The sequence below is a fragment of the Myotis yumanensis genome, unplaced genomic scaffold, assembly GCF_028538775.1.
Source record: "Myotis yumanensis isolate MYYU_CA2020_CCGP unplaced genomic scaffold, mMyoYum1.0.hap1 SCAF_1, whole genome shotgun sequence".
NCBI lineage: Eukaryota > Metazoa > Chordata > Mammalia > Chiroptera > Vespertilionidae > Myotis > Myotis yumanensis.
In genome coordinates, this window is record NW_027223752.1 from 198172888 (window position 1) to 198186395 (window position 13508).

At 37.6% G+C, this 13508-nt stretch overlaps 1 protein-coding gene across 2 annotated transcripts in view; it reads left to right on the top strand.

Moving 5' to 3' along the window:
* The window catches only part of CENPC (centromere protein C), a 72425-nt gene that overhangs the window by 13874 nt on the left and 45043 nt on the right, over positions 1–13508 (top strand). For both annotated transcript variants that reach the window (XM_070395736.1, XM_070395726.1), the window contains exons 6-8: positions 1462–1744; positions 2864–3079; positions 6263–6849. In XM_070395736.1, coding sequence (XP_070251837.1) covers positions 1462–1744; positions 2864–3079; positions 6263–6849 — 1086 coding nt within the window. The remainder of the gene's footprint in view (positions 1–1461; positions 1745–2863; positions 3080–6262; positions 6850–13508) is intronic.

A 13508-nucleotide genomic window follows, 5' to 3' on the forward strand; every position in this document is an offset into this window, starting at 1 on the left:
ACGCTTGATTGCATTTAAATCTTTTCTTGTAGTACATAGTTGCCCAATTTTGCTTTAATGTGTAGGCTTTTGCCTACTTTTGTGGATTTTATTTCCAATGACAGTTAAGTGTTTAGAGTCCTAGCAGTGGTTTGTTTAATTTTCTGATAATGCTGGGATTCCAGCTCAGTGCTTGCTGGTGCTGTGTGGGTGGATAGAAGGTGCTTTCTTAAGCATCCTGATGTCCTTACCCAAGGAAGTTGGGGTCAGAAACTGCAGAGAATGGATCTTTATTGGTGCCCTCATTGGGCGTAGGGTCTGGGATGACCTGGGGTGTCAATACTACCAGTGGATCAATTCTACCAGTGGTCTGTGTAGTAGTGGCTGATCATTAAAGCAGGGACTGGATTGGTCCAGAGACAGGTTTGGCCCAGGGCTTTGCTCCTTTGCTGCTCCTGCCCCATAGTACTTACGGAGTAGGGCCTGACACTGCAAGGCCTGGTTTGTGGAGTGGGAATTTGAGTTTCCCATTATGTCTCCGAGTGTTTTCCTTCTCTAAGTCTTTTGGTCAGAGAATGGGGGTTCTCTACTCCGTCTTCTCTTACCTAAGGGCTGTTTTGGGTTGTAGGCCTCTCTAGAGCCCAGTTTGGGAATGAAATATAAACAAAACCCAGGGGATTAACCACATTGTCTGTTGTTCCTTAAGGCTTGAGGAACAACAGCAAATTACATTCTTCCTTCTAGCTTTCAGAGTTCTGTTATTGTTGTTTGATGGATAATTACCAGGTAATTTAGTTGTATTTAGAGTGAAAAGCAGGAAAAAGTGAATTTATGCCATTTTGTTCCAAAATCAAAAGTCATTTTGCTTGTATTTTTAATCTTTGCTTCTTAAGAGTATGAATTAGTATGAATACTACCTAGCCATTTTACTTTTTCATTGATATTTGAAGGTTAAGGTATATAAAGATAGAGACATGTATATATAAAGATATATGTAAATAATCTCTATATACACACATACCTGTTATATCTGTATATTGTGTATATATCTGTATCTGTTATTCTATATATGTGTATTACATACACAAAGATGTGCTCATCTAACTGACCTAATTTACTGACTCTTAACCTAAAGATTGAATTTCTTAATTTCCCTAAGATTACTTTATTGTTTCAGCCATGTATAGATTTATTCAGATCTTAAATAAATTGACTATCAGTAAAATTATGAATTTTCTGTTTTAGGATTTCCGTCATTTCAAACTTCAGAGTGTGAACCAAATACATATTTTAGTTCATTAATTTCATAAGTTAATACTTTCAAAGTATGTACTTACATATTTTACTTGTAGACCTTTGATTATAAACTTAATGATCTGTGAGTCTTCTGAAAATTATTTTTAATGAAATTGTTGATGAATTTTAAAAAGGTTCTAATATTACTTAAAAGTTTTTAAATATCTTCATGTAATTTTTTTCTAGTTCAAGCCCATGAGGTTCCTCAGAAAACTGTGGCAACTGATGTTGGTTCTAAAACACCTGACTCAAGAAAAATGTCAAATAAAAAACTCAAAGATCATCACAATGATGCCAATGAGGAATTTTACTTATCTGTTGGTTCACCTTTTGTTCTTTTGGATGCAAAAACATCGGTACCACAAAATGCTGTTTCATCTATTGGCCAACAGAGAGAGACCTACACTTTTGAAGATTCAGTAAATGTGTTATCTTCAAGTACAGAGATTTCTCTTAAAACCAAAAAAAGGTGAACTTTTAAAATTTAAATATTAATCCTACCAAAAGAGTTTCACATTTTATATCAAAAAGTATGTAATTTAATCTTTTATATATTCCACAGTAAGTATTAAGGATTATGAACATGTTATAAAAAGAATATAACATATATTCAGTATATATCCCATTTATATTTAATAAGGAATGCCTTAAAGTATACTTAAGAGAAGCAGAGAAGCTGGGGATAACTTTTCTATTGTCTGTGGGAAAATGCTTTTTTTCCCTGATAAAAAGTTCTTTCTAACTTTCTAAGAGAAGCAATTTGTATTTCTCTACATTCTTTGTAATTACAAGGTTAGGTATATATCAGATCATTTCTAGCATAGCAAAGGACAAGGATATTAAGGATGAGTTATGGTAAACTCATTTCTATTTTGGGGGACTTTCCCTCTGGTCTTTAAGAAGCAAAGTAGATCATTCAAGGTATTTTGCTCCTATCTGTACAATAAGTGTAATTTCTGTCTAGGGTCTTATATACATTCTAAGATTTTGCTATTTAAAGTGTGGTCTGTGGCTAAGGATCAGAGCAATGGCATTATCTGGAAGCTTGCTAGTAATACAGTAGTCATCGCTAAATGTCATTGATAGATTCTGTGACTTTAAGTGAAATGAAGCACAACAAAACCAATTTTACTATCGGCTAATTGATATAAACAGAAGTTCCTGTGGCATCTCATCAATGTTATAGTGAAATGATGCTGAATAAAATGACGTTATTTGAGAATCTACTACACAGAATCTCAGACTCTGTCCTGGACCTACTGAATGAGAATCAGCATTTGAATAAGATTCTCCAAATGATTCAAATTTATATTAAATATTTGAGAACTGGTGCTATAAGCTATATATTTTATTGGTGTATGATTTACCTTTTTAATTTTTTTCTATTGACAAATATGTAACTTAATTTTTCTGAGTGATTTGCCTTGCATTTTTAGTGTAAGGGGTTGCAAATTAGCATTTATAAATTTTAAATAAAGGCTCAGTGGAAATTATTGTAAGTGGTCTGTGTTGTCACTGTGCGGGAGTTCAAGAAAACTCATAACTCAACAAACGGAGCATTCAGCTTGCCTTCTTTTTAACTTTTTAGGTTAGACTTTGAAGATAAAGATATTTTGAAGAAAGTAGAAACAGAGAATAAAGTATCAGATATAGAGGATGAAGTATCAGAAAGACCACAAGAGAGAAACCCGCCAGAAACACCTCAGAAAATAATGCAAGGTTCAGAACATGAAATTCAACCACAAGCCAAAAAGAGTTTTTCTTCCTTGTTTTTAGAAACATTAAAAAGAAAAAGTGAATCCAGGTGAGTTATTGAGAAACTGTCCTTTGAGACATTTTTTCTTTCACATTCCATGAAGAACAATATCTAAGGATTCTGAATGTTATTTTTAACCAGAAGTGAATTTTAATTGACACTGATGTTAATTGAAATGATGCTTAATCTGTAAGGAGAGTGTAATTTCTTACCAGTAAATCACCCTAAAACCACTATTTAATAGACACTAAATTTGATGTAACGGAAAATAAATTTATTCAGCTTTCATTGCTTCTGTTCATCAACACTTTCTAGTTTGTATGCTATCAAAGAATGAGGGCAATATTTAGAAATATAATTATGTCAGGATGCCTGTGTATTTTATTTTTAAGGGTTTTAAATCTTTTTTCTGTTCTATTTGTGTTAATAAAAGAATAGTTGTAAAATAAATTTTAACCTGTTCTGACTACTGAAAAACCTTCAGTGGTTCTACAGTTTCAAAACAGTAATTCTTACCTGTGGCTGCACATTAGAGTTAACTAGATATAGTGACTGTGAGGGTGAGAACCACTGGTCTATAGAATAAACTTCACATTTGTCAGCTAGGCCTTCACTCTCCCTAGTTTGTCCTTCTACCAACTTGTCATACATATATGTAGTTGTCCCTGCTCTGGCACACTTTTTCCTCGTCATATGCCTATCTTTCTTTATTATTTTTTTAAAATTAACGTTCATGCTAGGTTTCTAGTTTTTTTACAAGTCCCAACTCCAGAAGTCCTTTTCAGGAGTCTAGAGTTTCTTTTGTATTTCCTGTGACATATATCAGAATGTTAATGAATGTGTTAGGAAGGTTTTATAAAAACATACTAGATGAATGAATAAAATTCATTCTTTCGTCTCTTTATTTTTTTATTTGTAAAAATATTTTTATATTTTTATTGGTTTCAGAGAGGAAGGAAGAGGGAGAGAAAGATAGAAAGATCCATGATGAGAGAGAATCATGGATTGGCTGCCTCCTGCAAATTCCCCTCTGGGGATCAAGCCCACAACCCGGGCATGTGCCCTTGACTGGAATCGAACCTGGGGCCTTTTGGTTCGGACCCTCTATCCACTGAGCCAAACTGGCCAGGACTAGTCTCTGTTTTATAGTAGAGATCTCTCTCTCTGGAATCTTTTACCTTATTTATGGATGTTAACCCCACCATCTAATACAAATATGTTACACTTATGGGCTAATTATACCTATGTCCAAAAAATAATTAAGTATTTTTTAATGTTCTTTTAAATGAACTAATGATAATGAGTAAACTTAATTTTATGTTTAATTGCTGTAGTCAGATGTTAACTATTCACTATTCCTAGTGCTTTCTTTTATCTTTTCTTTTTTAAAATATATTTTTATTTATTTCAGAGAGAAAGAGAGAGAGAGAGAGAGAGAGAAACATCAGTGATGAGAGAGAATCATTGATCGGCTGCCTCCTGCACGCCCCCTTCTGGGGATCAAGCCTGCAACCTGGCCATGTGCCCTTGACCGGAATTGAATCCGGGACCCTTCAGTCCCCAGGCCCATGCTCTATCCACTTAGCTAAACTGGCTAGAGCAGAGATTAGGTTTTAATTTATGAATTTTGGAGGGATACCATCCTTTAAATAATTTTTTCCTTCTTTGGGAAGCTTTCCCTACTAATTGAAAGGTGATGCTTAATCCCAATGCACTTATTTTTCTAGATATACACCATTTATTTATTTACCATGATTACACTATTGAAACATGCATGAAATGTGGGTGAATTATTCATACTTGGAATGAATTTTTGTGTAATTTAGTAGTATTTTCTTCGATATTAGACTTGAAGGTGTCTCTGAATAATGTTGTTTTGGATATTGCAATATTGTGATTTATAAGAAGTGAATATTTGGTCATCAGATGACTAAAATATATTTCTCATATATGTTTGGACCTTGGTCACAATTCCTGGTTTACAACTCCAGAACTCTTAGAATTTCCTGTGTTGAAAGTTACTAAAAAAAAAAAAAAGTCTTTTGTTAATGAGATGAATTTTTGAAAGCTTTGGTGAGAATGGAAGCTAGTTGCTAGTGTAAATGACCTTGTGATTAATGTTGAAAGTTTCAGCCCTACACCAGACCTTCAGGGAGGGGAGAGAAGCTGGAGGTTGAGCCAATCACCTGTGACCAGTGATTTACTAAATTATAACTATGTAAGGAAACCTCCATGAAAAGCCAAGAGGATGGGGTCCAAGAGCATGCTGGTTCATGAACACTTAGAGATGGGACAAGCCTAGAGTGCCTTCCCACATACCTTACCCCTCCTCCATCTTGCTCTTCCTCAGTTATGTCCTTTTATAATAAACCAGTGATCTAGTAACATGTTTTTCTGAGTTCTGTGAGCTGTTTTATCAAATTAATCAAATCCAAGGAGGGGGTTGTAGGAACCTCTCATATATAGCCAGTTGGTCAGCAGTGCAGGTAACAATCTGGACTTTCAATTGGCATTCTGACCTGGAGGGGATTGTTGAGAACCTCGAGTCTGTACCTCATTGAAACACAGGTAGTATGGGATTGTGGCAGCATCTGAAGTGTGTGTGCATCGGGGCAGGCACTCGTGTACGCTTGAACCCATAACCTTGGCATATGACACTTTCTCTGGGTGGATAGTGTCATTCATAATTGAGTTGAATTCTCAGATATGCTACTGGTGTCTGGGAATTGTTTGTTGGTGTAGGCCAAACCCTGACACCATATTGGAATTAGTTCTGGAAACCCAGTTTAGATGAGAAGAAATCTAAAGAGACACCTATACAAACGTATAATTTAATATAACATTATATGTAATAATGCGATGCATTTTTGAGCTGTTAGCCAATGTACCTGGGCTATATTTACACATCTCTGGATTTCAACTTTTAAATAAATATAAAATGGGTAGGAAGGGCATCAAATTATTTGATGTATAGGCTCTCTTCCAGCTCTAAATTTCTGTGATCCCATTAATGTTATAAATGATTGTGATCATATTGTAGAAATATAAAAGGACCTTTCCTTTTATATTTCTATAATATAAAATATAAAAGGGTAAAGGAAAATTGAGGAGACGTGAACTGCTGTTTAAAAGATACATATATTTTATTTATAGATTATTTTATTTTCTTCACTGAACTAAGGTAAAGCTTTATTTTTTTGAGCTATTATTTATTGTAATATCTTTTTTTAGTCCTGTGTTTAGGCATATAGCAACTGCTCCACCTCAATCATCTCCTGCAACTCATATGAATTTGGAGGATGAATTTATAATTGATGAATCAGATAGTTTTGCCAGTCAGTCTTGGATTACTATACCAAGAAAGGCTGTGCCTGGGAAACAAAGCACAGTATCCCCTACTGAGAGCACTGCACGCCTTCAAAGTAAGAAGTCAAGAGAAAAACATCACAGTGTAACACCTACAACTTTGACAAATGACAAACATTCTGGCAAAGCTCACCCACTAGAGAAATCTCAGCCCTCTGATCAAAGAAAACTGGGTAGGAATTGTGCTTTGACAGATGAAATGGAAAACAGATCTACAAAAACTGAAATGTATTCTAAAAATGCAGAAAAATCATCTGGAAACAAAAGGACTACAACACAAAAACAGAAAAAAAAAATTAAAGTCAATAAAGATATGAAACAAGGTAAAGATAAAAATATAAATATGTCACCTATTGCCAAAGGCAAGTCACAAAGAAATTCAGACAGAAGTATGAAAGCATGTAAAGAGAAGAGAAATGTTCATATTTCCAAAAAACGGGTGCCACCTGTGGGTAAGTGCTTATATTAAATATAACTACAAACATTTTTCTACTACTCTGTTTTTGTAATCCAGTTTAGCTTTGGAAAATAGGCAAAGTAAACCTAAATCTACAAAGAGCCTCAAACGCCTGTAAGCTGTTTTATAGAATCTTTATTTTACATGTAATTTAATTCCAACTGGCTTGAATTTTATGTAACTTCTAACATGGTGAGCACAAATAAAGGGAGAGTGAGAGGGTAAGGCTTATAAACCAGGTAGTTACAGGAACTCAAATAAAACAGCATCATATATTTTTAAGATTTATGTAAATACTAGAGGCCTGATGCATGAAATTCATGCAAAGGTAGGCCTTCCTTTCCCTGGCTGCCGGCACCAGCTTCACTCTGGCACCTGGAACCCAGGCTTCCCTCTGGCTGCCAGGAGGCACCCGGGACCCAGGCTTTCCTCGCAGCCCTGGCTTTGTCCAGAAGGTCATCCCTCTGGAAGGACGTCTGGTCTAATTAGCATATTACGATTTTATTATTATAGATAAATTGGGGGAAAAACAGGATGGTGTGAGGCTATTTCTTATAGGATAAAAAGCCATACTATTCTAATCCATCATTATTTATTTAACAGTCATTAAATGCCAAGCAAGGTATTAAACCAGTGGTTCTCAACCTTCCTAATGTCGTGACCCTTTAATATAGTTCCTCATGTTGTGACCCCCAATTTCATTGTTACAAATTGAACATAATTAAAGCATAGTGATTAATTACAAAAACAATATGTAATTATATATGTGTTTTCCTATGGTCTTAGGCGACCCCTGTGAAAGGGTCGTTCGACCCCCAAAGGGTTCGAGACCCACAGGTTGAGAGCCGCTGTATTAAACACTGAAATAACAAAGATTACTAAGACACAATTTTCACCATTAAAAAAGATCAATCAGGTGGGGTCTCTATACCAACAGATATACATAAGTTCATAGGATGATAATGGAAGCACAAGAGAACAATTATCTAACTAGTATCTCAATAGATCTTTTTATCTTTGGTCACTATGTCATTTATCATCCAAACTAGGCCTCTTGAGCATGAGTGAGGATGAAAAGGACAGTAAGCATAAATGTGATTGTCCCAGACAAACCTGGAGTATGGCCACCCTCCTTATGTCATTTATAGTGATTGAGGACACTGTAATGATGACACTGTCATGAAGAATAGATCAATTTATGTTCTTTGTACCACTTTTTAAGTAATAGAGAGAAAAGATCGTTATTCTTATAGAAAGAATTTGTTCCAGAATAATTAGTGGAGTAGAAAACACTTATCAAATGTATTACACACTTTATATGTATGTAGTATAATTTAATCCTTCTTGCCAATCCTATAAGGTAGGAGATAACACTCAAAGGAGGTTAAAAAATACTGTCCCATGACCTGTCCCATTCTAGAGTTCATGTTTTTTCAGCTCTATCAAGAAGTTTTAAAATAAGTGAGAATGTTTTTGATGCTCAAATTAGAAAAAACTATAGCCAGCCAGAAAACTCTCTTGACCAGAATTGTACATGTGCCTGAAGGTTCTAGATGACTATACTATCTTACTGATTTAGAGGGGAGGAAGATCATATTACAGCACAATATTTAAGCTAGTTTTTCTAAAAACAAATTATACTTTAATATAGTTATTACTGAATTACTCGTTATTTTAGCTTATTTTATCATTCATATATATATATATATATATATAAAATTTGTGCACTCGGGGGAGGAGGGAGGGGGGCCCTCAGCCCGGCCTGTGCCCTCTCGCAGTCTAGGACCCTTCCGGAGATAACGACCTGCTGGCTTAGGCCTGCTCCCGGGTGGCAGGGGGCAGGCCCAATCCCTAGGTGCAGCCCCTGGTCAGGCTCAGAGCAGGGCCGATTGGGGAGTTGGGGCGCCGCCCCCTGTCATGCACAGAGCAGGGCGGATCGGAAGGCTGCAATGCCACCCTCAGTCATGCTCGGGGTAGGGCCGATTGGGGGTTGGGGCACCGCCCCCTGTCACACTCAAGGCAGGGTCGATGGGGAGGTTGCGGCGCCACCCCCTGTCACTCACAGAGCAGGGCCCATCAGGGAGGTTGGGGCGCTGCCCCCTGTCACGCACAGAGCAGGGCCGATCAGGGGGTTGAGGAGCTCCCCCCTGTCACTCACAGAGTAGGGCTGATAGGGGAGTTGGGGCACCGCCCCCTGTCACACACAGAGCAGGGCGGATCAGGGGGTTGGGGTGCCGCACCCTGTCACACTCAGGGCAGGGCCGATGGGGAGGTTATGGCTCTACCCCATCACACACAGAGCAGGGCCCGTGGGGGGCACCGCACCCTGTCACACACAGAGCTGCAGGGCGATCAGGGGGTTTGGGCACTGCCCCCTGTCATGCTGATCCTGGTGCTGGGAGACATATTACCCTTTTACTATATAGGATAGAGGCCTGGTGCACGGGTGGGGGCCGGCTGGTTTGCCCTGAAGGGTGTCCTGATCAGGGTGGGGGTCCCCACTGGGGTGCCTGGCCAGCCTGGGTGAGGGGCTGATGGCTGTTTGCAGCTGGTCACACCCCTTTCAGGGTGGGGGTCCCCACTGGGGTGCCTGGCCAGTCTGGGTGAGGGGCTGAGGGCTGTTTTCAGGCTGGCGGGTGACTGAAGCTCCCAACCGCTCCTTTTTTTCTTTTTTCTTTTTTATTCTGGGCCAGCTTTAGCTCTGAGGCTTGGCTCCAGCTCAGAGGCTGAAAGCAGGTATCTGGTTTGTTTGGGTTCTATAATTGAAACACTGTTTCAACTCCAGCTCTGAGATCCGGACTGGCTGAAAGCAGGTTTCTGGAGTTTGTTTAGCTTCTATATTTGTAACAATGTTTCAAACTGCAAGCTCAGAGGCCGGCAGCGGCAGGTGGGGAACGTTGGAGTCCTCCGTCACTGAAGCAAGCAAGCTTCATATTCGCTTCAAGCTGCCTGGCTGCTGGCCGCCATCTTGGCTGGCAGTTCATTTGCATATCACCCTGATTAGCCAATGGGAAGGGTAGCGGAGTTATGGCTAATTACCATGTTTCTTTTTTATTAGATAGGATATATGCCTAATATGCAAAGTGTCCCCTTGGGACTTCAACTGACAAGGAGTTCGGTTGCTCGCTATAATGTGTGCTGACCACCAGGGGGGTGGTGCAATACGAAGGAAGGCCCCAGCCGGCAGCTGGTAGGGACCCTACCCATGCATGAATTTTGTGTACTGGGCCTCTAGTATACATATATTTGATAACATAGACTTTATATCACTGGAAATAATAGTTGTCAGATTTCAATTTTGTCTGTGTGTGCCTTTGTGTGTTTGAAAAATTCTGCTTAAAATTGAGGGGGGGAAAAGCAAACTTTGCTATTTTTTTACCTCTTTTGTAAATGTTAGACATTTTTATTGAATTGTTCTTATTTTTTTTGCTTCCTTCAGTTTCTAATTAGCAACTGACCATTTTAAGAAAATACAACATAAAGAATCTATAAAGAGGGGGTGATAGTGACAAAGTTTTTTTTCTTACTAGTCCCTTAAGTAGGATACAAATTCACAAAATTTGAAGCCACAAAATTTTTATTTATCCAGAATTTCTTAGGAAGAAACATATCAAGAAAATATACTGGAAGGATACACTCTTTAATTATAATGTTAAACATTTATTGGGTCCCTACTATATTTTGCACACTGATTTCCTTATATAAAATTCCATTTTATCTAGATTGGGCTAGAACAGCCGTGGGCAAACTACGGCCCGCGGCCCGGATACAGCCCGTTTGAAATGAATAAAACTAAAAAAAAAAGACCGTACCCTTTTATGTAATGATGTTTACCTTGAATTTATATTAGTTCACACAAACACGCCATCCATGCTTTTGTTCCGGCCCTCCGGTCCAGTTTAAGAACCCACTGTGGCCCTCGAGTCAAAACGTTTGCCCACCCCTGGGCTAGAATCAAGGTGTTGGCCTGGTTGCATTCCTTCAGTTGGTTCCTGGAGAGACTGTTTTTTCCAGCCTCTCAGTCACCTATATTCCTTGAGTCATTGCTCCCTTCTTGCATCTTCAAAGCCACATTTTAAATTTCTATTTCTTCTTCTTCCATCAGCCTATCTCTCTCAGTGACCACTACTTCTAAGGACACATGTAATGAAATTGGGTCAATATAATTGGATAATTCAATATCACCCTATTTTAAGATTTATAATCTTAATCACATTTGCAAAGTCTCTTGCTATGTAAGGTAGCATTTTCACAGATATTGTAGATTAGGGTGAGTAGTACATCTTTGGGAGGCCATTATTCTGCCAACCATGTCAATTTTCACAGATGAATAATATGAAGCTATTTTAATTCCGAAGATATTTTTACTCTACTTATAATTTGTAATTCAAAAGGCACTTGAAAAATTTGTAATGCGTAAATTAATGACTTGGGTTGAACCAATTGACTTTTCCACTTTTGAGGTCTCATGGGCTTCTCAATTAGAACATATTGGAAACTAAATTTCTTCAGACTTATTTCTCCTCTAGTATTCCTATCTTCATAAATGGAGCCGTAATAAATTTAATAGTTCAAGAAAGAAACCAAATCATCTTTACCAAGCAATCCATATGAAGTCAGTAAATCTTTGACTTCCTCCTAAGTAGTTTTCAGATCTGTTACTTCTCTCCACGTCCTCTTGCTACTCAGCCACACTAGAGTCATTTATTTCCAATATTATTGTTGTAGTTTATACACATACCCTCTGGCTTCTCTCTACTCTTCAGAGTCATCTCCTGGGCTGCTTTATAATGACTTTCTTCCATCCCATAAACAGACCACTTTCTCAACTGTGGGTCTTTTAATACACTGTTCCTTTTGCTTAGAAAAATTTTCCTAAATGTACCCAGTTTTCCTACCAAGCTTTGTACTCAGTTTAAATATCACTTCTCTTGATTATTACCCCACTCAGATATATTTCTGTATGTGTTCCAAGAGCACCCTTTTTGTTAGTATTGAGGCAAACATAATTAGTTGCTGAATTTCTGTATTTTCTTTTTCCCCTCATTTTTATTGCTTGCTTTTACTTACTTTTTACCTTAATTTAGCACTTAATATGAATAAGCTTCATAGCTCTTCTTTTAAATTTTTATTTATTTATATAAATTTATCTTTATTGTTGAAAGTATTACCCTGTCCCTGGTGCAACCCCCCCCCCCCCCCCTCCTTCACTGCACTATTGTCTATCCCCATAGGTTATATATATATGCATATAAATTATTTGGTTAATCTCTTCCTGTCTGGCCACCCCCCCCCTCCCCCCCCCCCGCCTTTCCCTCTAAGATTTGTCAGTCTGTCCCATGCTTCTTTTTCTGTTTCTGTATTTGCCTTTAGAGTCCAGACTGAAAGTTCCACGGGAACAGGGATTATAATTTTCCTATTCCTAAAATATCCCTCAGATCTTATAGTTTTATCAGTTATCATATCTGTGGGTCATGTAATACATTGTCATCAGTGACAGAGTATGGCTCTATTTTGGTTGAATAATTTTGCTGTGTTTATTAAAATATTATCCACCTTCAGAATCCCACTTCTTTGCATGTAAATATGTAAAATTTTCTGTGGTAGTAAAAATTTATCACTTTTACAAGTCACCTCTTTTTCTAGCTATTGCCCTACTTATGACATGTCACCTTAGTTCTACGTTAACACTCTTTATATTATCAACTGTTCATATATCAGTTGTATCTTCTGTATGTGTCCTCATTTATTAGTTTTAAAAAATTCTTTGTCATTTATTTTCTAATCTTTACTGATCTTGAACTGGTTTCTGAAATGATCTTAATTGATTTGTTTTTTTACTTTGTATGATATTCTTTTTCTGTATCACTATCCAAATAATTCTTTGCTGATAGTATTTTCCCCCCTCGGATTCATTTTACTTCAATCATTGTTCACACTGATTAATGAACATGGGCAATAATTTCTGTCATCATGAGCACCTTTTGTTAGAGCAGTTCCTGAGGATACTTTGTCAAGCATAAGGGAAAAGAAAAAAGGGGTGAAAGAGAATAAAAGAAGTTACACGAGGGTGGAGAAATAGGGTGTAGGAAAATGATGTTCATCGATGAAGATTCTTGCAGTTGTATAGATAATTTTTTTTCACTTTTTAAAAAATTTATTTTTTTTTTTTTATTGTTTAAGGTATTGTATATGTGTCTTTATCCCCCCATTGCCTCCTCCACCACCACCCCCATCCCCACTCATGCCTTCACCCTCCTCATGTCTGTGTCCATTGGTTAGGCTTATATGCATATATACAAGTCCTTTGGTTGATCTCTTCCCCTTCCCCCCACCTTCCCATACCTTCCCTCTGAGGTTTGATGGTCTGATCAATGCTTTTCTGTCTCTGGATCTGTTTTTGTTCATCAGTTTATGTTGTTCATTATATTCCACAAATGAGTGAGGTCATGTGATAATTTTCATTCTCCAACTGACTTATTTCGCTTAGCGTAATGCTCTCCAGTTTCATCCATGCTGTTGCAAATGGTAAGAATTCCTTCTTTTTTTACTGCAGGGTAGTATTCCATTGTGTAGATGTACCACAGTTTTTTAATCCACTCATCTGCTGATGGGCACTTAGGCTGCTGTAAATCTTAGCTATTGTAAATTGTG